Genomic DNA, 26,369 nt, shown 5'->3' with positions numbered 1-26,369 from the left:
CTCCTCTCTCCACTGCCCATTAGGCCCGCCCCCATGTCCTGGTTCCCATGTAATGTGTTTTATCAAGATATCCCAGTGTGACTGCTGGGGAATCAGAAGCTCACCCTCCCCCCCCTCCAATCCCACTGACCAAGCTGCGCCCTTGGATATACACAGAACACACAATTAAGATTAGGTCATTTAAAACCATACAAAATGTACTTACCTGCAAACTAAAGGGCCACAATGTTTAGGAATTCCGACCCCCCCAAGCGCGGTCCTGCATTGTTATGTCCCAAGATGTACATATAATGGCAATAAACTAATTGAGACAATAAATTATTAGGCACTCACTCAGGTGTGTGAATCTTTTATTTAATAATGCACAAATCACAGCTATACAATGTTCATTCGGGCGCTGTCCATTTCAGGACTACTGGCACATCAGTTAGAAATACTCTGGGAAATGTGTCTGCTTGTATAGCGCTCTCTGTCCACTGTAGAGAGAAAAGAATAGGACAATTTAGAGAGCAAAACTTGAATAGTTTCTAATACACACTCCGTTCTTCTGTTACATGAACCACTGGGTGCAAATTCTTAAACACGCCCACGTCAAGGTAACCCCAGGAATACAAAGTTTTCATCGTGGACCCCACAACCTCCACTGAAAAGTTAATCAAACTAATTTCCTACTTGGTAAACAATGGTCCCCAGCACACGCTAAGAGTGTATATACAGTTAACAGTAATGTGAAACAACAGTCGTCTTCTTTAGTTCCATAGTTTATTTCTTTTTATTTTCCTTTCCTCTGACTGTGGGAGCGTTTCTTGTAGCCGAAAATCTTGCCGGATCGGGCACCAGATTGAAGCTCCCCATCTTCGGAGGCTGACACTTGGATGGCGCAAGGAGCCCTAACACTTAAATTAGAAGTGGAAAAGGGAACTTGATGACTTTCGGGTCGGAAGTATCACCAAAACTATAGGATCCATATGACAACTCAATAGCCCTGAAGAAGTCGCAAGTTCATCCCCTATAAGGCGGCGAAACACGTGCTGGCTAAGACTGCAAGAAATTGATTGGGCTGTTTAGAGACACCCTCGGCAGAAGAAAGGAAAATAATAAGACATAAAATATGGAGCTAAAGAAGACAATTGTTGTTTTACATTACTGTGAACTGTATATACACTCTTAGCGTGTGCAGGGGACTCTTGCTTACTTTGTATGTGGTCTTTGACCCCGTATTGGGGAATAGGGTGGTTTTCCCAACCTCTTGGCACTGCACACAACTCTATTTAAACCAAATTCCTATGTGGTTCTCCTTGGGAACGCCACTCTCCTATACTATTTCACCCAAATTGCAGCAAACTCATTTCCTACTTGCATGGATGAATGGGGATCACGCTGTGTGTACCAGACACACAGCATTAGAGCGCTGCACACTATAGGTGGTTCATGGTGAGTAGTGCAAATGAAAGGGAGAGTATGGCAGAGAGTAGATACATCAAGGGCTTTACTGTGTTCAGGATATTGGTGAAGGTTGAGGTTTAAAGGGGAGGTTGGTCAGTAAGGGAAGCGGCAGGGCTGAGGGTGGGAGAGAGGCTTGGGAGGAAAGATTCAAGCTAGAGACACTTGAAAGGGTTGTACAGCATCCAGATGTTACTCTATGATGAGGTGTTTCTTGTAGAGATAGTCATTCACCCTTTTATAGAGAGCTGAAATCCTCTTGCATGCTCTCTCCTTGTTGCACAGCGTCAGCACCACAACTCGTCCCAAGGGGATAGTAAATCATTCAGACATTTGCGAAACATAATGCCCACCTGCAATGTTGGCTCACCATCCCCGATTAGGACTACAGCCCAACTACTCACACCCTACAACTGCTAGCCCATACCCAGTACGTGTGATTATCGGGCATTGGCAGAATCAAGTTTGAAGTTAACAATGAGAAATAACCTATTGTGAACAAGGCCAAGTGGATAGCACTCCTATTTCTCTGTATTCAAAGAATATCTTGCATTTAACATCATCTGGCAAAAATATTGTACCCAGAATATTAAATATCGCTATGGTAAGCACATACGGGTGATAATTGAACCATGGATTTACATTCTTGACTCCACTTCTATATACTTTGATGCTAAACATAGCATCCTCTACAATATTGTAATCAGAATATGAAGTGCCACATTATCATGAAGTTAGGTATTTACTGGTATTTACTATTTTCAACTCCCCATATACGCACCTTGACAATCCATATAACTGTGAAATATAGCAAACAAGAATATTGTGTGAGTATAAATAAATAAGTGCAAATTTTATATATATATATATATATATATATATATATATATATATATATATCTCCAAAGAACTGCTCCTCGTTTCTCCCAAATTTTTCAACAAAGCAGACGCGGACCTTCAGATGCGTGCTTAAGGTGATGCTTTAATGTCGACCTTGATCACATGACAACGCTGCTACGTAGTAACAGACTATTTAAAGTGCTACATGCTGACAATGATTGGTGGTGAGTCATAGACATAGAAGAAACCTTTAGCTATGAACATTTTCATAAAAAAACATGTGTTTTGGATCAGGAAAAGAACAACATTATAATAACTATCTTATTAAGAATAAAATCAATTTAGTGTTTCAACAAATATATAAATATTTTAAGTATAAAAGGCACAAAATAAGTCACGCAATTGTATCCCTAAAAGGCATATATATATATATATAGTCCATCAGAATATTGTAAGCAGAATATCCACTACCACAATATTGCAACAGTAAGAATATCTAGGGAAGTATAGATTTCCGTTTCTTAACTCCACATGTATATTGTCTCTATTCCGACATACAAGCAGATCTCACCTTTCTTTCCTTGGCCTATAGTTTGTCTCTCAATAAAAGACCAAGGAAGCCCAGGCATGCGGCCAGAAGCAGGTAGCTCGTCTTCACGCTCGTCGCTCCGCTGACATTGCACAAGCTGTCGCTGCAGCAGCTGGTGGTAGTGCCAACCCCAACTACAGTAACATTAGTTGCACTGCAGGATGAGCTACATGTCTTGGTAATTGAGGTCCCCACTGCAAGCAAAGAGAAACAGGATGTTCAGAAGCAGTAGCTGTAGACGCGGAGCTCCGCGGCACCATAGTCACCTTCCATCGCTACACCTGAAACGCACCTAGGATCACTATTTTCATTTACCACTAAGTCAGATCGGTAACGCTCATGTAAAATGCACATCCGTATTTGGAACAGCAACAGGTGAGAACTGAGCTGCCAGCCTTTACTCCGAGTCCAGGGGAGCTCTGGAGCAACCGCACAATGCTTGTAACTAGGATCAACACTTCTACCTGGTCAATGTACTGCAAGACGGTAGGGGCCCCTCGCTAAATGAGGTGAGGGGACCCTGAGATTTGATGCTTTGAGTGAGATATGACTATGGTCGAATGGGGACCTCTAAGGGTGCCCCCATGCAGCAGTGGCTGGATAGGCCTGGTTGACAGCCATGCCTTGATCCACAGGGGCAAGAGATTGTCCTCACAAATGCATTAATTTGCACAATGAAGTTGAATTTAGATGCACAAATGGACTTGTGGATTGGACCACCTATCGCTAGTATCGATTTAAGCACATTCATCTTCAAGAAAAAAATTTGAACATAAAAGGATAAGACCCTGTTTCTGAGTTGGTCGGGGCTTTCGGACCTTTTGCAAATCCCTGCTTGAGCAGAGGTCAACATTCTGAGTTGGGTATTTACGGTACCTGGTAATTACCAGGTGCGATAAACACCTACCCTTTCATTCAATTTCAGCTCAAACCTGCGCCTGACAGAATGTAACATGGAAGTACACTGCAATATTTCCTGTGACATGCGGGCTTGGTTGCAGAAGCACCTAGTGTTACTCCCCTACAGCCCGATAAGTTGGATTTTATATAACTATGATAAACAGCGCCTTCTCCACCAACCACCTCAGGATCAGGGCCTATGACCAGCAATTGAAACGTCTCAAATGTACACTGCACAGTGTCTCTATTCCCAGGTTTGAGTCCGCCGCTGAGCACTTACATTAAACTGGTTTGTTGCACTCCATTAAGATTAGGGATTCAAGGCTTACCATGCGTTCTAGCTGGCTGTTGTTTTTTTCTTCTCACCAAATATTTGTTTCCTGATTTTGCATCAGAAACAATGACAAGCAAATGGTCTCCTTCAATCAATCCATAGCAATGCCACCTGTTGATGTTCACAACCCACCCATCCAAGAACATCCATAGTATAAACCGAATTATTAAAGAACTAACCTTCAGGGTGAAATTATGAAATCCAAATGTGGTATATGACTACATGCCCAAGTGTGTAGTATGCGCTTCAGTCTTGATGTGCTCATGGGCACAGTGCACGGAGTCCCTGAGGACAGGTAAGATCTGTGTTATCAATCTCCTGATAGTCAATCATTGCTTTACAGGTCTTTGTGGACAGACGCTTGGCTGGTGCATACATTGAGATGGTGTCCTACAACAATTGCTACAGGTACTTTACTCAGCCAAGTGTCCATGGATGGAACGTTGCCTTTCTTTCTTAGTACTGCTATGACCCACTCATGGGAGGTATTCAGACACCTCCCGCTAAGATTTCTTATCCGGATCCTTTTCTCCAACATTAGCTTCAGGGGATCCGTGGCCAGATGTGCACTGCCAATTTCCACAATTGTGGTTGCTAACTTTAGCCAGATGTAGACAGCGGATCTGAACCACCTCACAACTCCAGCGATGCCTGAAGCTTAGCGATACATTCATGCAAGTTCGCATGGGATTAAATATTACCCATGGAGAATTTAGTGCCAAATATTCCAGTTTCGGACGCAGACCAATGATTTGGCTGCTCTGCATCACATCACTGCGCAAACATCAATTGAATTGTTTTATTGTGTTATTCTATATTGTGTTAGTATATGTTATATTTTATGCATCATGCTGTTATTGTATTTTATGGTATTGTATGATTTCTATAGTGCTATCCTATCTCTTGCTAAGAGACTGAATGACGTTCTAGATGGTCAGGAGAATAGTCAGAACTTCTGTAGTGTATGGAAAGGAGGAAGTGTGTTGGTTGGAGTGACATTCATTTTAGTTTAGTGCTGGTGTTGTATGCAAACAAACGTGCTAATATCATCCCAAGCAGTGTATAAAAAACAGTCATAGTAGTGGTGTCAGGGTGAGTAGAGTCTTGATTTCTCAAAAAGCCAGGTCTTTATTTCTCTTCTGAAATATCAATGGATGACAAGGTCCTGAACCCTTGTGGAATATCTTTGGACGCATGCATGTCTACCGTGAGAAGCAGATTCAACCTATGGGGATATTGATAAGGAGGGATTGTCAAGCATGGGGTCATTCTTATTAAGAGGTTTCTCTTTTGGTTCTGTGACATCAGTTTGGTCAATAGTAAGGTCTGGGCGAGCCCATGGATTGCCCTGAGCAATCCTGAAGGTTTTAAAGCACAATCTTCTTGCCGCTGGTAATTGATCGAGAGCTTTGAGAGAAGTGGTAATGTGATCCCATCTGTTTAGGATATAGACTTGTCTTCCTCCCACATTCTGCATGCTTTGCAGCTTGCTCATCACATTTATGCCAGTCCCATATAGAGGCCTGTTACATAGTCCAGGCAGGACATCTCTAAGTGATGTCTGCATTGTGTGTAAGAGCGGTAGGTAGTGGAAGACACGCAGTATTTTTACTGCATTGAATGAGTCTTTTGTCACTCTGCTAACATGGTTTTAAAGTGAGAGGCTTGAGTCTAGGATCACTGAAAACATTCTAAATTTGCTCGATGTGTTTTGAGGCTTTCCAATTTCTGGGGGCGAAGACAATATTATAATTGTTCTAGGATCCACAGCTGAGTATTCCCATTTTGAACAGTTAAGTTTAGTTTGAGATAATTCTTTAGCATCCATTGCTCCACAGTCATTAGGCATTCATCGGCCCAGGTGTGTCGGTGTTCAAAGGTTGTCCCAGTTTTCAATTGAAAGGAACATTGTCTGCATACCTGCAGCATGTTATCAGCTCCCTCACTGCTATGATAGCAGAGGATTCTAGGTGAATGGTTATGAAAAAGAATGGAGGGAAAAGGTCTGCAAGGAAGCCTGCCATGCCTCAGGCTTTTATTAGATTTATTTATTTATTTATAAAGTTTTATATAGAGCGAACATGATCCCGCAGGATATCAGCGCACTTTACAATTGGAGGGAAGGAAGGTAATAAATGCAGTATCGACATCAGATAAGAATACCAAAACAGAACAATCACAAAAAAGGGGTTGAAAGAGAGTAATACAATAACTGGTACATAGCGAGCTAAGAGGGTAGCAAAAGATAGGTAAAAGAAGTGCAGGTCGCAAGGTTGTAGGTCCAGTGACTTAGAGCAGATGATCCTAACCCAATTAAGGCAATGTGTTTCTTTTTCTGGTGGTAGACTGAAAGAGCACAATTTGAATGGCGAGTTCAAGGAAGCCCTTTTTTGTCTGGGAAGGCAATGAGAGGCTTTCTTACCTGCGTAATAGAGAAAGTAAGATTCAAAGTTAGCAGCTTTTTCAAGGAAGTAGTTTGCTCAGCCACTGCGAAGTACCCGAGTGTTTCATGCCTGTTGAGGTAATGGCCAAGTTACTGAACCTTTTGATGGTTGGTGCATGTAGAGTCAACAATACCTTCCATGTAGGGGTATCTTTTACTCTTTTAGATGGCGATTCAGTACACTCTATACTGATTTTGTAGATTTTTTTTTTATAAATCTTTTTATTAAACAGAGAAAAATGACATTTTTGAATACAAAAGGAGGAACAATATAGCAATTTTACATTGACAACATTCTGTCGATGAACCACAGCGGTATGACAGGGAAAGTGGGGACTCAAGGCGTTAGAGGTTCTTCGGGGGTATGGACAGTAGGTGGGATACAAATGTTCCCTCTGTATACATTCCATTTGTCCCAAATTGCGGACCACTTTTTGGACACCCCCGTGCAACATACACTGTCTTTTCCCTAAGCATGCACCAATCCATGTCTGCCTTCCAGGTAGTCAATGTTGCTTTTGTAGATTTAAGGTTATCACTAAGGTCATGTTTTTTACTCCACTGTTTTTCGAGGGATCTGGTTTCTGCATTTTGAAATTTTACAACTTAGTTGAACCACCTGCCTTACTTCTTTTAGGTTGTACCCAACAGTTGACTAATGGGTGTGCTGTTTAACTGACACTTTGAGGTACTGGGAAAGGAAGTGGAGACTTTTTCCACAGTCTCATAGCTATGGCTGTGCAAGATCTGTAGGAGCATGTTATGCCAAGGGAGGTTGAGAATGGACTCGATGAGTTGGTGGTCACTCCATATAGTGTGGTTCTTTCCTGTGACTGAAATTAGACTTCTTGCAGCAAAAATACTATTGACGTTCAGCCTGCTAAGCGGGTGGGTGCAGTGACCAATTTTTGGAAGTCAAAAGCTTCCATGGCAGTGAGTAGGTATGATGTCTTGTGTAATGCTGGTTTAACAAACCAGATGGTGAGATCTCCTAGGGAGCAGAAGTTCTCATTCCAAGATAGCCTTTAGTATTGAGTCTGGATAGTTGTTTTTTTGAGGACCAGTGTAATTCCACCAGCATCCTTCCATTTGGTTGATTTCTGAAGAGAGTTAGGTGTCCGTCAGGGATTGCTTCATGTATTATGGATTCCACGTTACCACCTAGCCCTGTGTTTGCAACAAGGAACACTTGGCTTGAGGTATGCTAGTAGGTTGTAGAACTGATTTCTCCTTTTGCCTAGTGATCTGCACCGCTACTATGACTCATTTTTTATCCCATGTGACAAAGGTTTGTACTATCTGCTGGGTAATTTTGTGTGTTGGTCTGGTACACCAAAGGTATTTTGAATGAAGTATGTTTCAATAAATTAAATGATTTGGAAGTGATTAGCATGCATGACATGATTGCTGTTTTGAACATAAAGGGGCTGAGATAAGCGATTGGGTGTATCCAGTTGATCATAGATACTGCTGTGGGGCTAGTAGGCAGCTATTGACACATGTTGATGTGATGCCTATTTCTACAATCTCCTGTGACCATTCTGCAACTTTGTCCAGCTGGCCTGGTAATATTGGAGTCTTGTTTATTTATATTTTATATCCGAATCCTTGTCGGAACGTTTTATGGGTTGGAGATATTTGGATTCTTCTAGTGATACTACAGCTAGTCTAGCTAATGGCCTGATATATTGGCCAGTGAGGGTAGGGGTGATTTGCTTTTCTTTTTCTTGGATGTGCAAGATGTGATTGATGATTGTGGTGACAAGCTGGACATTGCTCAGGTTGCAGCTTCGAGTGATCTTGCAGCAGGGGTGGAGAACAAAGTCTAGTGGTAGGAATGTAGACTTGATCCAGTTTGATGAGCAGTTACTTTGGTGGATATTGTCAGACAGAAGAGGTACATGTATTAGGTGTTCTTCAAGGGTATTGGATGTAGAGGAGTGAAGAAAACATATAGGGCCTGATTACGATGTCAGGCGGACTGCAACCCACTGACTGTCCGTTGTGGTCCGCCTGACATCTGCCCCAGCAGAGGCATTGAGCAGAGGAACCGTCTGCTGTTCTTCTGACGGGCTCCTTGAACCCATCGGGCATCAGAGAGAGCACAATCCCATAATGATGACAGAGTCAGCCTTGCCTCCGCCATTGGGATTATGATGTCACTTTTCGAAAGCCTTTCGATGTCATCCTTTCCGACATGGAAAGGCCTGTCAGAAAGTGACCTTGGGGACCCCTAGCAGGGCCGCCGTGTCTTTATGGCCTCAAATACGGGGCCTGGGGACACCAATGGTGCCCCCCTAAACATCCCTTCACCGTGTGGCAGGCACCTCATGGTGCCCACTTACACGGTGCAAGGATGTTTAAAAACATCAATTTTTCAATTATAGCTTGTGCTGTGGGCCTTTTCTACCCGCCGCACAAGTTACCATTGAAAAATAGATGTTTCTGACCGCCACAGGGCGGTCACATCCAAATAGTGCGGTCAGAACCGCCGACCTACGGTCAGGCGATTCCAATCCACAATGGCATCCGTCCGATATGCTAATAAGGCCCATTATTGGTGTGTAGCGTAAATAGGAATGCATATGAGAAGCAGAGTGATGAAGGGAAAAGTAGTGTAAAGAACTTTGAGAGAGTTGTGGCTTGAGCTCTCGGTTGTTTCCGATAGCTATCGATGTGATGGCTGATGTGATTGGGAGAATTAGTAAGTTGAGGTGGGGTAATGATTAGTAAAGCTCTTTAAGACTTACAGTTGTAAACAGAGTATAGACAGAGGAGGATGATTGTTGAGAGGGTAGAGGTGAAGGGTTTAGATAGGAATGGAGCATCAGGCTACCATAAGAAACTGGGTGTTATAAAAGGAGTCTGTTATGTTACATTAAAGGCACATGCTCCAAATAACACAACACTGCTTGCTAGAGTGGTACAGCAATGAGAACCGGGGCTCAATATAAGTTTTGTACAGTTATAGACATTCTCCTCAAACAATAGGTGTCCTCAATTTAACAAGACTGTTTGGGAAGATTATTTCAGAGCTTGTACTGTGTCAGGGCACCCTTCTGCCTCCTTCTCGCACTCTTGTACATCTTGAGATAGCCTCTGCACCCTTCTGGACTAATATTTCCTGAGGAGTATTTTTATTAACTTGTGACCTTTGCCTCCTGGAACTTAAGACAGACTTGTTTTTCCTTGGAGCTTTGTAGCCTAACTTATTGAGACTTCAAACAAGAAATATAAGGAGGTGATGCTCCTATTCTTAGATGATGGAAAGACAGTTGATAGTTTCATTTGACTTATCTTGGAGATTGCCTAACATGAGAGAGGTCTGAGCCCAGGTTTCCCTAAGCACAACCCTAGTGGGCTACGCCTTCCCTTCGGCCAGGGTAAGCGTGAGTAGCAGGGACACAGAGAAGACTCCTACTGGACTTAGAACCAGACCACCCTTGCTGTTCATGTTATATGTGGGACTCTTAGCTCAATGATCTGAATGAATACACCCATCGGAGGAGTTGAATTGGGGATAGATTAGTTCAAAGTACCACTATTTGCAGATTATATCATCATAATGCTAGGGGACCCAGTGACCTAGCCCCAGCCTCTTCCGGAGAAATGAAACCGATTATGTGCGGAGTCTCACTTTGAGCAGAACAAGCGTAAGTCACAGGCCCAAAGCCTGAACATATCGGGGATAGACATATGATGATTCACTCGGCCCTCAGCCTTTAAATCTATCCCTTCCTCCATCAGATACTGGGGGATTCAGGAAAATCCAACCATATCTAGCATCCTTCTTGCTAATTTCCTCCAGATAGCCCAATCGATCAGAAACAACTTACAAAACTGGTACAATTAGTCCCTTTCCTGATTAGGGGGGATAGCTACTGCCTTGAATGCTCTTCCAATTCTAAACAATACCCATATGAATTGAAGACAAGTAAATAAATCAACTGCAGCACAAAGACATCAACTTTTTCGAGGAAGTACTGAAGATGAGAAGTCTGGGAGAGGGCTATAGGAGCCTTGAGCATACCAAATTGGTACCATACTAGCAGGTGGCGGATCTCCACCAGCTACTTAGATGGTCCAAGACAGAAACAGAAAGACAATGGTGCTTCCTGGACCATACATTGGTGGGAAGATGCCTTTGGGAAGTCCCTTGATGCCTTCCAAGGAGAGATCCGCCAATATGTTCAGGTATGCAATAATGCGGGCCACTCTTGGTGTCTGGGACAAGATTGGCCTGACCAGTTTCCCCTCTCCTCATATGCTTATCTTGGGAAACCCTTAATTTGGGCCACAATTAGATAAGGAAGTCATTTTAGAATTGGCAGGAGGCTAGATGTAACTAGATGAATAGTCTCTTCGACAAAGGATAAACAAAGTCTTTTTAGAGTTTGAAAGATGAATTCGGCCTATTGGAAAGGCCCACTACACACAGGTGCAACCCTGCGGGGTTATGAAGCCCCCGCTTTAGTAGCTGCAGCAGGGGTGGGGGTTGTTTAGAGGCCTCTTCTGTCTGCAACTCAGCAGACAAAAGCTCCTAATTAACACATCAATAGAAGAGCAAGCAGGAGCAAGGAAAAACTACAGCTGGAAAAATGGAACAGGGAAAGAAAGAATGAATATTGGAAGTAAGGGTTAAAATAAGGAAGTATGGATGAATGAGTGGGTGGATGAATGAGAATGTGAATGAACGAGTGAGTGAAAGGATATGTGAATGATAGGTTGAGGAAGAGGTTGAAGGATGGCAAAGTAAAGGTATGGTGGATGGATGAATGCATGGACAGGTGAAAAGATGGCAGAGTAAACTGATGTATGAGTGAATGTATAGGTGGGTGAACAGGTGATGGATTGGTGGGTGGATGAATGGATGTCTGGATGGCAGAGTGGATGGATATAGGCAGAGTTGACGGATGGATGGCAGAATAGTAGATTGATGCATGGCAGAATATATGGATGGATGGTAGAGTGGATGGGTTGATGGATGAATGGCAGAGTGAGTTGATTGTGGCTGGATGGCAGGATGAATGAGTGGATGGATCGCAGAGTAGATGGATTACAGAATGGATGGATGAATGGCAGAGTGAATACATAAATGACAGAGTGGATAGAAGGATGGCAGAGTGGATGGGTGGCTGGTTGGATGAATGGCAAAGTAAATTGATGGATGGCAGAGTGGATGAATGGATGAAGAGGGTATTGATGGACGGCTGAGTAAATGGATGGATGGCAGAGTGCATGAATGGATGTATAACAGAATGGGTGGATGAATGGCACAGTGGATGGATGAATGGAGTGCAGAATGGATGGGTGGCAGAGTGGATAGATGGGTGATTGAATGGATGAGTAGATAGCAGAGTAAATGGATGGATTGCAGAGTGCATGAATGGATGACAGAGTGTATTGATAGCTGGATGTGTGGCAAAGTAGATTGATGGATGGCAGGGTGGATGAATGGCAGAGTGGACGGGTGGATGGAGTGTAGAAAGGGTGGGTGGAGGGCAGTGAATGTGTGGATAGATAGCAGAGTTGATGGATGAGTTGATAAATGGAAGAGTGGATTGATGAATTGTAGTGTGGACAAATGGCTGGTAGTGTTGATGGATTGATGGATGATTGGCAGAGTTCATGGGTGGATGGCAGAAAATACAAAGCTGAACAGTTGGTCCGCCGAATTTGTCATCAGAGCAGCTAAATCGCTGGGGAAAGAGAATGCAGCAAATCTTCTGCCGGTTGGTCGCGCCACCTCTTCGCAATAAAAATTTAGCGGCCTCCGGCTCATCCAGCGTGGCCGACCTGAACATAGACTTCAGCTTTTAAAACTATTTGTCACGTTCACGCGTCTCCTTTTTAGACTTTCTTAAAACTACACAGTGACTGTTTTGTTACCAAAGACCACGAACTATATAGGCTAACTACCTCAACATTCGGACATTTTTTAACAATAACCCATTTTATAGCAAGATTACCGCACTGTTTTTATGTTAACCTGGGTCCTCATTTTTTAATCTTCATCTATACACACATGAGCAATATGGTTTTAACATTTTGTTATGGTTTTTAGTAATCAAACAATAACATTTGAATTGAATTGAAGGGTGGATGGCAGAAGGGATGTATGGATGGATGGAAGAGTAGATTGACAGAGACGTTTTAATGCATGGGCCAAGTGGGCTCTGGCCCCAGGCCCCAGCCTTTCAGGGGGCCCCCTGGCAGTCATCTCCATTCTCCAGACTTTTGCCCTCATGACCTTGCAAATTTCTTAAACAGATTGTTTTAAATACTGTTTTCCTTTACTTTATTTTTTATGTAGCTGGTGTGTGAGAGTCTAGTACAGCCATTTTGCAGAGAAATGTTGTGTTTATGTTTCATGCAATATACATAAAAAAAAGTTTATTTTATATCAAACAAGGCCTAACATATAAGAAATGGGAGGGCATCACAGGGATTATTTGCAGTAATATTGGTGAGCTGCTGGTGTGGTACAATATTTAAAACACACATAACTATCCCTGAATATTGGCTGTAAACACATTTAGGGCCTTATTTATGAGAAGTGATGTATCGCTGTGTGAAAACAGGGATGCGTCAATTCTTAGTGCGCCCTCCTTGCGACATGATGGATGCATCATAGTTACTGTATGACGCATCATGTCGCAAGGAGTTACAGATACGTCAGTATTTCTGACGTATCTGTAAGCGCAACAGTGATGCATTGCTGGGGTGTGTTTGAAAATAGATACAAATCCAGCGATGTGTCTTTTCACATGGGACAGCCCCACGTGAAAGAGAATGCATCAGTCTTACACCTGCCGTGAGGCAGGGGTAAGATATTGACGCAATGGGGTCCAAGAAGCGGCGCACTGAGTTCTCATAGATTTCAATGCGCCACTTCTGCAAGGCTTCTTGCGGGGTAACACCCACCCTGCATACATTATACCTGGCGCAGGTATTATGCGGTGCAGGGGTTTACAAAGTGACGCATCTGCCTAGATGCGTTACTTTGTAAATAGTGTGCAACATGCACATTTTTTACGCTGCCGGTGCGTCACAAAAAGTGACAGTAGGAGTAAAACATTCATGAAAGACCCATCAGTTATTAAAAAGCCAGGTTTTTAAGTTCTTCCTGAAAGAGAGTAGGTCTGTGGTTAGTCTCAGAAACTCAGGGAGTCTTTTCCACAATTTTGCACCTAGAAAGGCGAGGAATCTGCCTCCAGTGCAGGCATGGCATATTTTAGGCACGATGGCCAGGTTGGCATTGGAAGATCTTAGGGGTCTAGATGTTGTGTAGCGATTAGCGCGCTTATTTAGTTAGCTGGCTCTTAAGCCATGGAAAGCTTTAAAGAAGATGGTCATCGCTATGAAGTCGATCTGTTCTTTATGCGGAGCCAGTGTAGAGACTTAAGAATAGGGGTCATACTAGATCTGGGTTTAGGTCTCAGGATGGCTCTGGCTGCCGCATTTTGTACCACTTGTAGGCGCTGGATTATGGATTTGGGAAGACCGAGGTACAAGCTGATGACATAGTCAAGCTTTGATGTAATCAGAGCCTGCTCCACAATCTTTCTACTCTCAAGCGGTAACAGTGGCAGGAATTTTGTTGCCATCCGGAGCATGCCAAAGCAAGCGCAAGTTTTTGACTTTCTCCTTTCTGCGGGCGGGGGTGGCTGATCTTTTTGTCACCAAGAGCGTTTCTGGATTACCAAAGAAAACAACTTCAGTTTTGTCAGGATTGCACTTCAGCTGATTGATCTTAAGCCAGTTAAAAACCTTTGTGAGGAAAGTCCTAATCATTGCCCGTCAAAGTTGGTTCCTTTTTCACATGTAAAACTCAGCTGAGTGTCATCAGCACAGGAAACTATTTTGACGCCCTCTTCCTCTACCAGAAACTCAAGGGGGGATAGATATATATTAAAAAGGGTAGGACTGAGAATGGAGCCCTGAGAGACACCTACATTCATGGCCGGAACCGGGGATAAGAAAGGGGGGAGCCAGATGTCCTGAGATCTATTTGCCAAGAAGGATGACATCCATGTTAAGGCGGTCCCCCAGGCCGATGCTAGCAAGTCTCTCCAGGAGCCTCTCATGTGGGACTGTATTGAAGGCCGCCGACAGATCGAGCAGTATCAGAACGGCCTTGCCTCCCTGGTCCAGCTTACCCTTGAGAAATTCAGTCACTTCCAGCAAAGCGGACTCCGTACTGTAAATAGCCCTAAAACCGGATTGGGACTCAGGAAGGAGCTTCCCATCTTCAATGTGTTTTTGGAGGGCCTTGTTTACATGCTGCTCTAATACTTTGGAGAGAGCAGGAAGAAGGGAGATTGGCCTGTAGTTGTCAGGGTCCGTCAGTTTGGCGTTAGCCTTTTTTATCAGTATAAGAATCTTACCATTCTTCCATAATTTCAGCATGTTCCCTGAGGAGAGGGAAGCATTAAAGAGCTGGTTTACCATGGGGTTCATGGTGGGAGCTAATAGGTTCAGGATATTCGCTGGACATGGGTCGATAGGAGAGCCAGACTTAATGCTTTGGAGAAGGGTCAGTGATTCTTCAAGCTGAAACTCAGGGAAAGCTAGTAAAGATGGAGGATCCAAGAGGTGAAATTTGTTATTAGAACTAAGGTAGAAGGTCAGTTCTTCCTCTGAGATGTTAGTGAATGCTTGTTTGATCACGAGAGAGCTTTTTGTGGAAGAATTGAGCTATTTGCTTAGACCATTCTTCTGTGCATGGCCCTTCCTTTGTCCCGGCTTTCGGGGCGGTAAAGGATTTAACTATGCTAAAGATTTCCTTACTCTTATTTTGGGCATTTTCTATCTTGGTTTGAAAGAAGTTTTTCTTGGCTGCCTTCACGAGAATGTAATGAGCTTTTAAGGTGTCTTTATACACCTTCCTGTCCTAAGGTGCATAGGATTTACGCCATTTCCGTTCCATTCTTCTACAATTGTTTTTGCTACATCTAAGGGAACCGTAAAACTATGGAGCTGGTGGGGCCCACCTCTTTGAGGAGTGGGAAACCACCGATACCGCTGCACCGATGTTGGTTCGGAGCCATGAATCTATTGAGAGGGCGTCCGAGTCGGGGCAGCCAGACAGCTCCGGTGAGGAATAACTGAGGGCGTCTGCTAACATTGGGATGGATATTTTATGGAATGTCCTGTAATTAGGGACCCTCTGCCCTGCGTTAGCCCGAGGGGCAGTGGCAGAGTTGGGAATGATGAATTTTAATAGGTGGTGGTTAGACCAGGTAATGAGAAGAAGTAAGCTTACTGATCTGTCAAAGTTGTGAAAAATGTGGTCGAGTGTATGGACCTTCTCATGGGTGGCTGAAGAAATACATGGAAACATGTTGCAGGCCTGCAGCGTCTCCAATAAGGGAAATTGTTTGAGGGTCTTTTCTATTATCCATATGTATATTGAGATCTCCCACAACAAGGCAGTTGTTGTATTTTAAGGCCAGGGAGGTGGTGGATGTATTAAGCGTAGTAATAAAATTTCCAATTGCACTGGGAGGTCTGTAAATCAGAAAACCAGCTATGCTATGATGGGGGGATAAGGTTGAGCGGAAGCCTAAGGACTCTGCACCCTCAATGTTTTCCATCGGGATGGGAGAGCAGTCTAGTTTTTTATTGTAAATTATGGGGACACCGCCCCCCTTCCCACTCGGTCGTTCCCTCCTAAGGATTTTATAACCCGTAGGGATGGCGGAGGTGATAGTAGGGTTGGTGGCTTCAGACAGCCAGGTCTCAGTGAGAAATAAGAGATAAGGCTGTTCATCTAAAAGTAGGTCATAAATGTGTGGTTCATGCATTTGCATGGAGCGACAATTTAAAAGTGTGGCCTTTAAGTCCTCTGTTTTCTTATTGTTTTTACACTTATTGTTGCGTGGGAGGATCTTGGGTACACGTTTCCTTGGCTGGAGGAGACCAGTTGCACTTATTGCGTTGAAAGTCTACCTCCAAGCTCGGATCAGCCGCTGTACACTGACATAATGGTAGCCGCCTAAGGCTAAGCGGTTTTTCCCTAATGTAATATAGTGGAAGAAACTCACTGGGGGGGGAACTGGGCAGCATGGCTGGCGCCGGACGCCTCCAGGATGCTGACGGGCGTCTGTGTGCATCGGGAAAATTTAGGCTAATGCCTATGATGCAAACTGGATCGCTAATGCCGCTGAGGAAGCGGAAACTGTGACGGCGGAAGTGAGGGGCCCAATAGTAGCCCCAGCCCTCCGCTCAATCGGTGTATCAGCCGCGGCGGACAAGGACTGGAGGAAAAGCGAGATGCGAATCGGAGCAGCTAAGGAGGTGTAGGCAAGCAGAATCAAGTAAAGTGCAAGTGCGCATAGGTAGGAGAAATTGTTAAAAAGCACAGAGTAATTCAGCCACATATATACAAGTTAAAAAGTATTAAAAACCTAGTAGCAGGGCAGGGAACACTAAATCCTACCGCTGTCAGCTGCGCGCATCTGTTTACATCGGGGAAAATATAGCCTAATGCCCATGATGCAAACTAGATCGCTAACGCAGCTGAGGAAGCGGAAACTGCGTGGGAAACAGGGGCTCAATTTGTATCATAAATTCAAAGCTGTTCTGCACAGGGGCCCCCAAAATATGTTTGGCCCAGGGCCCCCAAAATCCTTAAGATGTCTCTGTAGATTGATGAATTGCAGGGCGGATAAATGGATGGTATCATTGAGGGATTCATGGATGAATGGCGGAGTTGATGAGTGGATTGCAGAGTGATGGATGGAGGAATGGATAGATGGAGTGATGGATGGCAGAATGGATGGTAGAGTTTCTATATGGATGGATCGCAGAGTGGATGGGTGAATAGATAGATGGATGGATGGATGGATGGATGGGGAAAGATTGAATGAAGGATGAAATAATGAATGAGTGGCAGAATGTAAAGATGAATCGAAGGTGGAGACAAGTGTGAAACAATGAATGGATCGATGCATGGATGGAAAAGACAAGGAATCTGTGCTAACGAGAGTTCAGCTCGCTTGCTTGGTGGCATCAGGGCTTTAGCTCAAAGTGGGGGCTATTGTAATTTTCTGGCTACTCCATTGGTCATGACCCAACAAATCTAGGAGGCGGCCACCAACTCAGTTCGTGTCGAGAAGCTCCTCAGTCCTGCAAGGCTCATACCATTCCCAGAATGCACACGCTGCTCCCACGCAATGATCCTCAAAGCAGGGAACGTTACCAACCTAAATGGGAGGATCTTCAGGGCCCGTCATTTACAGACCCACCGTGAGACACAACCTAGCCCCTGAAGGAAAGTAGAGGGATTGTGTAGGATCCTGGTTCCGCCAGCAATTTCTGGCTGAATCTGGAATCTGCCTGATGACGGGAAACATGCTGAATTTGTCTTGGTGTCATTTTCAGACACCAGGACATATTTCAGCAGCACCTGCACACTGTCTGCATTCCGTTCAGAGCAGAAACGTGCAGGCAGCAAGGGGGCTCTCTTATTTACAAGTCCAGCTAGGCACAAACGAAAAGCCTAATTTAAAGGGTTATCAGCCCTCGTTTTGTCTGATTGTAATTAGGGCCGGACTGGGAACCCAAAGCAGCCCTGCTGGGTGAGGGGAAGAAAGCGTGAAGCACTGCTGCTTAACAGAACCAGCCCCCAGCACGCCAAAACCGGCTCCCACCCTTCCAGCCTCCCGGGCAATTGCCCGATGCCTGCTACGGCCAGTGCTGCCCTGAGTGTAATACTGGATGGGAGCTATCTGGAGCCTAACACCTAGAGGCCAAAGCAATGGAAGAGGGCAGAGGTGCACAGCATGTTATCACTTTTCAAGTACTTAGGAGAATCCTTTTCAACTCCCTATGTATGGAATGTGCTTGCACTGTAAGAATGTAAGATTTATCTGTATGTATGAGTAATTACACAAATATTGATGTAAATGGCACCTATTGTTTTTATATAATTCTTTTATCGAGCGATTAATCCCAGTGTAGGGTGTCAGAATGCTTTACATAACACACAAAGGCACAATAAGTCATATGTGTGTTCATCAGTGTACAGGAAACATTCCGTACGCTGACAAAGGTTACAACTTATAAGGAGTAGGAATCATATATAATCCATACTTGTAGATATTATACTTTAAGAGTAAATGGTCAAGAGAAACAAAGTCAGGATTTAAAACCTAACGCAGTGATTGTGGTAACTGTACTAATAAGACTTTATTACTTCCCAAAGGAAAACGTCTTACAATAAAACCAGATTGAGAAAAAAGCAATAAGGATCTAAACCCACGACTCGCAGTTTGCATGCAGTTCCTTGATGCTGTGCTATATTAGAAGACTTGCAGCTTATGAACTGGAAGTAACAAAACGATCACTGTGTCAAAAGCAGCAGCCTGCTTACCTAACTACATAAAAAAACAAATCTATTATCTGCATATTACAAAATGTTTGTTACAGCAGACACATTAACCATCTGTGCTACTTTATGAGTCAGAACTGTGAGTGGACAAAACACAGATCTGTGTTAACCACTAGATTTCTGTTTCCGCTGTAATAGTCCCATCAATATTGCTGGTCCCACAACGATCTCTGCAGCAGGTGCCTTAACCCTGTAAGATATTTTAAAAACAGCCTCTTTGTGACCAATTAAGTAATCTGGGCCAGATGTACAAAAAAGTCAGTTTACGATTTCCTAATTGCACATTTTTGCATTTCACAATCAGGAAATCGCAAACACCCATGTACAAACCTATCTTAGACACATTTTGCAATTTCCAGTGGGTCACAAATAGACCTACCTCATTAATATTCAGGAGGTAGATCTCACTTTGCGACCCATTGGGCATGGCCTGCACTCACAGGGATGGTCCCACGGACCACTGCCTACTCTTAAAAATGTTTGGCATTCACAAAGGGGTAGGGGGTCCTTGTGGACCCCTTCCCATTTGCCAATGGGTTACCACCAACTTGAAGTTGGTGGTAACTGCGAATGTTTTAGGACTGCATTCCTGGTGGCAAAACATTCCTACATACCAGTTTGACTCACTATTAGGAAGGGACGCTCTTAACACTCCCCTTACTAATAGAGACTCGCAAACCCTATTTTGCAAGTCAGTAATAGGTTTCCGACTCGCAAAATAGGGTTGGTACACGACAAAAGCATTTTACCGGTTGCAAACGGGTAAAACGCTTCGTACATCTGGCCCCTAAAACGGAAATACTTTCACATATGTCTGCGTTGCAATTTCCTTGCAGCAGATTTAAAAAAAAAAATTTATAAGTTGACTATCAGACTCTGATTTTCAAGCTCCGAACCATGAGATTCCTCCCCGTTTCTTCTATCACACCTTGACTCCCAATTTTTAGGTTCCTGTAGTAATTTTTTTCCAGCTCCAGCACTGAACCTATATAGAAGCGCATTATGGTAGTACTATTGGGGGGTCGGGAGACGTTGGGCCCGCCTGTGGGAGGGTGGGAACCAAGAAGCAAAAGTTGGAACACCAGGAGAGGAGATTAGACAGGGGTGGGAGCCTGAATGGGAAAGAGTAAAGCTGATCCGCCCGCTTGAAGTCATTCTTTCTTCCTTGAAAATGTAATGAAAAAGATTTATCTTTAACATTTGAGAAGTAGAAAGTTACAGGTCCAGAGACATGGCGTAAAACATTAAATGGATACACGCGTTCTAACCTCATCCTCCACCTTGACCAAACGCTCTGATCCTGGGCAAATTATTTAACAAGCATTTGCAAGGCAATATGTCTCGCATTACTGAAAGTTTGAGTTACTGGCGTTGAAAATAATAATGCAATTCCAATCGCTCAAACTTTCAGTAATGCGAGACCTATTGCATTGTAAATGTTTGTTGTTTTTTGTTTTTCAAATAAAACTGTGCAATGTTGGCTTACAAGTGCAAGGAACTTCAGGACGATGGCAAAACAACCCTCTGCCTTATTGTAAATGGGACTTATGCCTGTCAGGGAGAGGACTGCTTTAACACATATGTTTTTGTGGGCCCTGCTGTCTGAGTAACACAAAACAGATATCTATGCCAACTCTTTAAGCCTGCAGAAAGCAAGCACTAACTCTTTTATATTACACAGAATCCTTCATGCGAGGTTACCTCTTGTTTCACATTTTTATGTATTTTATGAATGAATAAATGCTTTTATTTCTCTGTGTTAAGAAGTGATTTGAATGTATTTAGCTTCTAAAGGCTTTTAAAAAAGCTATGGATAAAATAAACTTAAAACATATGGTAGGGGCACTCTAAGAAAAGTGTCAGCTACAATTTGTAAAATGTCCTTTCTTAGCATCCTGTTAGCGCACAATGACTGCTAGCAGTCCTTGGGGGTGGCTAAAGTAATATTTATGCTTTAAGGGATACATTGGCATAAAATAACCCTAGATGCCTTAACTTCTCTGCTGCGACGTTTTGGAATATAGCGCTTAACCAGCCGGCTTTAGAGCGCTTTACACAAGAACTAGGTTACATTACAGAAGGCCAAATTCATGTCTTTAGGCAAAGGTAGATTAAGTGTTTTTCCCTGAATCACGGGATGTGGAGCCGACGCCAGGACTCAAACCTGGTTCCCCAACTTCAGAATTGGCAGCTCTGGCCATGAGGCCGCATCCCCTTTGTGCTGAGAGAGGCCCTCACGGTGACCTGTCAGTGACAGAGGTGACAGAGCTGTTTACTCAGACTTTGTTATTCAAAGCCAGCTTCAAAAGCAGAAGGATTTTGTTAAGTGATTCTTAAAAACAAGCCGGACGGCTGTCTACAGCAGAGTGAGCCTCAAGCGAATGCTGTTAAAAACTCAAGCATTTGGAATGCAATAGGTCTCGCATTTGCAAAAGTTGCCTTTTATTGATCTGGTTTGATAATTAACACATGCTTTACAATGCCAATAGATCAAACCCTTGTAAATGAGAGACTTATTGCTTGGAAAGTGAAAGCGTGCATGGCACTCCGAATGTTGCAGGAAAGCATGTTGTGCCTGCAGTAGGAGTAACTCATTCAAGAAAATAGCGCTTACAGACTAAATAAGTCATACAGTGTAACAACCGAAGTAAAAGGGCCAGTCCTCGCGGGAGGTTATAAATGAAGACAAAGCGGTACTAAGGAGGCGCTAACAAGCCTATTAACCAATCAGAAGCCCGCATTTACGAAGGACAATGAAAAAAGCCAATGACAAATATGGGAGGAGAGTGGGCGGGGCTTCAAGTCCATACTCTTATACAGCATGCCTCGCAGAGCACCGCATGCACTGCCAAGGCTTAACCTAAAAAGCACCAAATCCCAATGTCTTCCGAAATTGGAGCGCTTCGAAACTGGATAGAGGCTGTAATGTGGAAATTGCAGAGTGTAGAACCAAGGCTGCGGGGTGCACTTGACATGCTGTCATTCACAGGGAACCTGACTGATTACGCATCTCAGCAGAGTCGGTACTTACCTACATATTTCCAAACAGTCGTTTGACAGGCGGTGGCGTCTGAGGAGCAGGTGGTGGTCGTCATGCAGTTGCTGTTGCTACTCTGACTCTCGCATGTGTAGCACTGCAAGGAATGCACTGGAAAGAAAAAAAAAAATCTAAACAGACACACAACTTTAGTTCTCGTACGTAAACAACCCAGAACTTTGCCAAAATTATATAATAATTTGATAGCTACCGTCACAGACTTTTACAATATACCAGGGCGTCCAAGGGGGGGTCAAGAGGTTCAGATACACGCATAATTGTCAGGCTATATAGACATGAAATACAATTACATATCCAGGGGTCAACCTGAAAGAAAACCTGGCATAGACTTCTGCAAGTAGCTCAGAGATGAACACTCGTTGCTTACAAAATCTCTCATGGATGGCGGATGACGCAGGAGGCCTAGAGGTGTTTAGGCTTAAGTGATTCAGTGCCCATCTATATTTACATTGCGAGTATAGGCTCAAAAATTGCAGCAAGTAAAGTACTTGTGACGGGGCAGCTTAGAAGCTATGGGGAAAGTTGGTAAACGAGGGGCCAGCCTGAACCCAAGCTTAGCTGGATCCACACAGAGCCAGTGGTATAAAACTAGTGGAAACCCCTTCATCTGTCTCAGCCTCACAGGAGCCAAGATTCCCAGGTCCCAGCGTGACTAGTTAGGCCAGTACTAGTTTTTTCTTAGAATTCTGGGACCTAAAGTCTTACTTAACCCAGTACAAAACAAGGACTACAAGTCCCAGAATTCTACGAAAAAACCCAGACTGACTAGTTACGCAGAGACCTGGCAATCTTGGCAGCTGTGCAGTCCTGGCTCGTGCCTGTTTGAAGGGTTTTTAAAACAAAGGTTTCCTCTACTTATCATCGAAGTCTTGGCTAAGAAAGCCGCTTTCACCATTTCGCTGCCCCCCCCCCTCTCAGTATAGATCAGTGCTCGAGTCAAGTGTAGATACCGTCTACCCCCTATGTTCAGAGGGTAGACGCTGCCTACCCTACTGGAAAGCTGGCCACTTTCAGCGGAGTGCAATGTTTCTTTCCAAATTCACAGAAATATGCTGAACTCGTCCCGGTGTAACTTTCTGACATCTGCACAACATGCGAGGGGGTAGGGAAGCAGAGGGGGGAGCGGAGGGAATTAAAAACCTGGATGCGGCCGCCTCTCCTCCATTCTCTCCTCTTCTCCTGGGCAGCAGTAAGCACACAGCCTCCCAGACTCCCCATACCATTCACAATGCTGCCTTACATCAGCGTTGTGATTGGTCTGAGCGTCATGGTTCAGCGCACAGACAGCGGCTGGAAGGCTGTGCATGTTCTCCACACTGGCTGTAAAGCAGCCTGGGTGGAGAACATACAAAGTGCGCATGACTGTTCGGCCTGCCCGAGAAGATGGGCCAAAATGGCATGCGCACTTAGGAAGTGCCTATCACTCCTCCCCCAGCTCAAAACAGCCCAGCCCCACCCCAACCAACTGAGCCAGTACTGTTAAATAAAATGCTAATAACGTTGAGTTATTATCATTTTATTTTCCCCTTTTTTAATTGCTCAGTGAGCAGTGGGGCGACACTCTTCCGCTTTAGCAAGGAGCCTCCAGTGAGTAGGCCTCTTATTATCCTGGCTAGGAGCTATCGGGACCCTCACACCTAAATGCAACACAGGAAAAACATAGGCTCACATTTGATCACTTCACTGGCACTTAGGAGAGAAATGCTTTTGACTGTGTAATTGTATTTATATAGCGCTCACTACCCCCGAGGCGGTCAGTTCCTGTAGATAAGAGATTTGCATACACTGTAAAAATGTCAGATACGTTGGTCGCGCCGGTATTTACACAAATAACAATTTAAATACCACTATTTTGTTTTATTTCTTTTATAGTGCTAAAGCACCATAAAAGAAATACAAAAATAGTGTTATTTAATTGTTATTTGGGTACGTATGATGTAAAGCACTGTGCCACTACTCATCCCAATGCAGGGTGGCAGAGCGCTTTACATCGCACGTACAGAATATACATTGACAATAAATCATATGTGTGTTACATAAGACAATGAGGATTACAAAGTGTAAGAGCCCCATGTCTCTTATTGCTCACTGTGGTATATTAGAAGGATTACAATTTATGAACTGCAAGTTACAAGAGGATCTGTCTCAAAAGCAGTAACCACTTTACCCATTTACATAAAATAAAAATCTGTCATCTGCGTGTTGCATAATGTGCTTTGCAGGAGACATATTAACCCTCTATGCTACTTTGATTCAAAAATAGGACTCGGCAAAACAAATCTTACCATTATTATTATTCCAGCGATTTACTGGGCACACAAAGATCTCTGTAGCACGTACCTTAACCCCATAAGATATTTTAAAATACAGACATTGCAACCAATTATACAGAACAGATTTACTGCCACGATTCTCCTTGTTGCCAATTTCTCTGTGGCAGGGTTTAAAAAAAAGTTATTATATACGTTGAGGCCCAGATTTTGCATCAGGGTTGTGCCAATATTTTGAAACAACCCCATTGAAAAACTCTCATTTATAATCACGCCGATTCTGCCCAACTTGTTGAGTCTCCCTACTTAAGTTTTTCAGGACTTGTACCCTGGTTTAGATGCTAGCATGCTTCCTTCAATGTAACAATATCACTGGAGAGCGCCCCCTAGTGAGGATGAGTGTGGAGGCCCGGGCCATTGGGAGCCAGGCCATGAGGTGATTCACCTGGGGGGGTGGAGATGCTCCACAAACACCTTCTTGTACACAGGTTAATAAACTATAACGTGGCTCTGCCTCCCCCTATACAGTGCATATGGCACACTGATTCCTAAGGGTTCTCTCATGACAATGTCTGGAATGTCGCTAAGTTTATGTTTAGATGCCTGCACTTTTAATAAATGTCACTCAATGTGGTGATGAAATCTAAGGTACTAAACTGGAACAACCATGCACAAGTTCAATGTTCCTTCCACTTGCCGGGACTTAAAACACACCCATCACAGCCCTCCTCTCTCCATACTCCCCTACCACTACTCTCCCCTCTTCACCTTCTCATCCCTACTCTCAGCATCCCTCAATACACTATACCTACGCTCTCCATCTCTTCTCTCATCCTATCTTGCTCTTTTCTTGTACCTCCTTTCACAATCCCTCCCTCAGCCCTCTTTTCAGCATACATCAGCATCCCTCCATTCACTATCCCTGCCTCAGCCCTCTTCTCACCATATGCCCCATCCCTCCATTCACTATCCCTCCCTCAGCCCTCTTCTCACCATATGCCCCTCATCCCTTCATCCGATATCCCTCCCTAAGCCCTCTTCTCACCATACGCCCCCATCGCTCCATTCACTATCACTCCCTCAGCCCTCTTCTCACCATACGCCCCATCCCTCCATTCACTATCCCTCCCTCAACCCTCTTCTCACCATACGCCCCATCCCTATATTCACTATCCCTCCCTCACCAGCTTCTCACCATACGTCTCCATCCCTCCATTCACTATCCTTTCCTCAGCCCTCTTCTCACCATACACCTCCATCCCTCCATTCACTATCCTTTCCTCAGCCCTCTTTTCACCATACGCCTCCATCCCTCCATTCACTATCCCTCCCTCAGCGCTCTTCTCACCATACGTCGCCATCCCTTCATTCACTATCCCTCCCTCAGTCCTCTTCTCACCATACGTCCCCATCCCTCTATTCACTATCCTTTCCACAGCCCTCTTCTCACCATACGCCTCCATTCACTATCCCACCCTAATCCCTCTTCTCACTATACCTTACCATCCCCCTTTCACTAAACCTCTTACCAAGCATCTCATACCACCATCCCCTACCACACCGCTCACCCTTCCTCTCACATACACCCAATACCATATCTTTCCACACCTCTCACCCTTCCTCTCGCATACACCCAATACCACCATATTCTCCCACACCTCTCACCCTTGCTCTCACACAAACCCCATTCTCCATCTCCTACCACACCTCTCTCACACTTCCACTCACATATACCCCATACCATCTCCTACCACTCCTTCACACACTTCCTTTCACACACACTTCATACCTATCCCCACAAAGAGGACCACAGCCAGAAGGGAGACGAGAACCACCCTCACACCTCCCTCCTCTCCTCTCGCAAACACCCCATACGACCATTCTCCTACCACACCTCTCACCTTTTCTCTCACACACACCTCATACCACCTCTCACCCTTCCTCTCACATACACCAACTCCTACCACTCCTCTCACACTTCCTTTCACCCACACCTCATACCTATCCCAGCGTAGAGGGCAGCAGCCAGCAGGGAGACGAGAACCACCTTCATGCTGAGTGGATCCTGGGAGATTCCAGAGGTGCTGCTTGCCCCGGC

The 26,369-nt window shown here is 44.2% G+C and overlaps 1 protein-coding gene across 1 annotated transcript; it reads right to left on the bottom strand.

The window, feature by feature from the left end:
* Positions 1-339: 339 nt before the first annotated feature.
* LOC146830564 (lymphocyte antigen 6E-like) lies at positions 340-26,369 on the bottom strand. Its single transcript, XM_085604050.1, has 4 exons — positions 26,273-26,369; positions 21,975-22,091; positions 2,855-3,066; positions 340-476 (listed from the first exon to the last, which is right to left on the bottom strand). The coding sequence occupies exons 1-3, from the start codon at positions 26,322-26,324 to the stop codon at positions 2,870-2,872; spliced, it is 366 nt and encodes a 121-aa protein (XP_085460176.1). The 5' UTR covers positions 26,325-26,369; the 3' UTR covers positions 340-476; positions 2,855-2,869.

The sequence above is a fragment of the Triturus cristatus genome, chromosome 5_1 (assembly GCF_964204655.1).
Source record: "Triturus cristatus chromosome 5_1, aTriCri1.1, whole genome shotgun sequence".
NCBI lineage: Eukaryota > Metazoa > Chordata > Amphibia > Caudata > Salamandridae > Triturus > Triturus cristatus.
The sequence above is the reverse complement of the archived record's forward strand: the minus strand, read 5'-3'. Positions and strand labels throughout refer to the sequence as shown.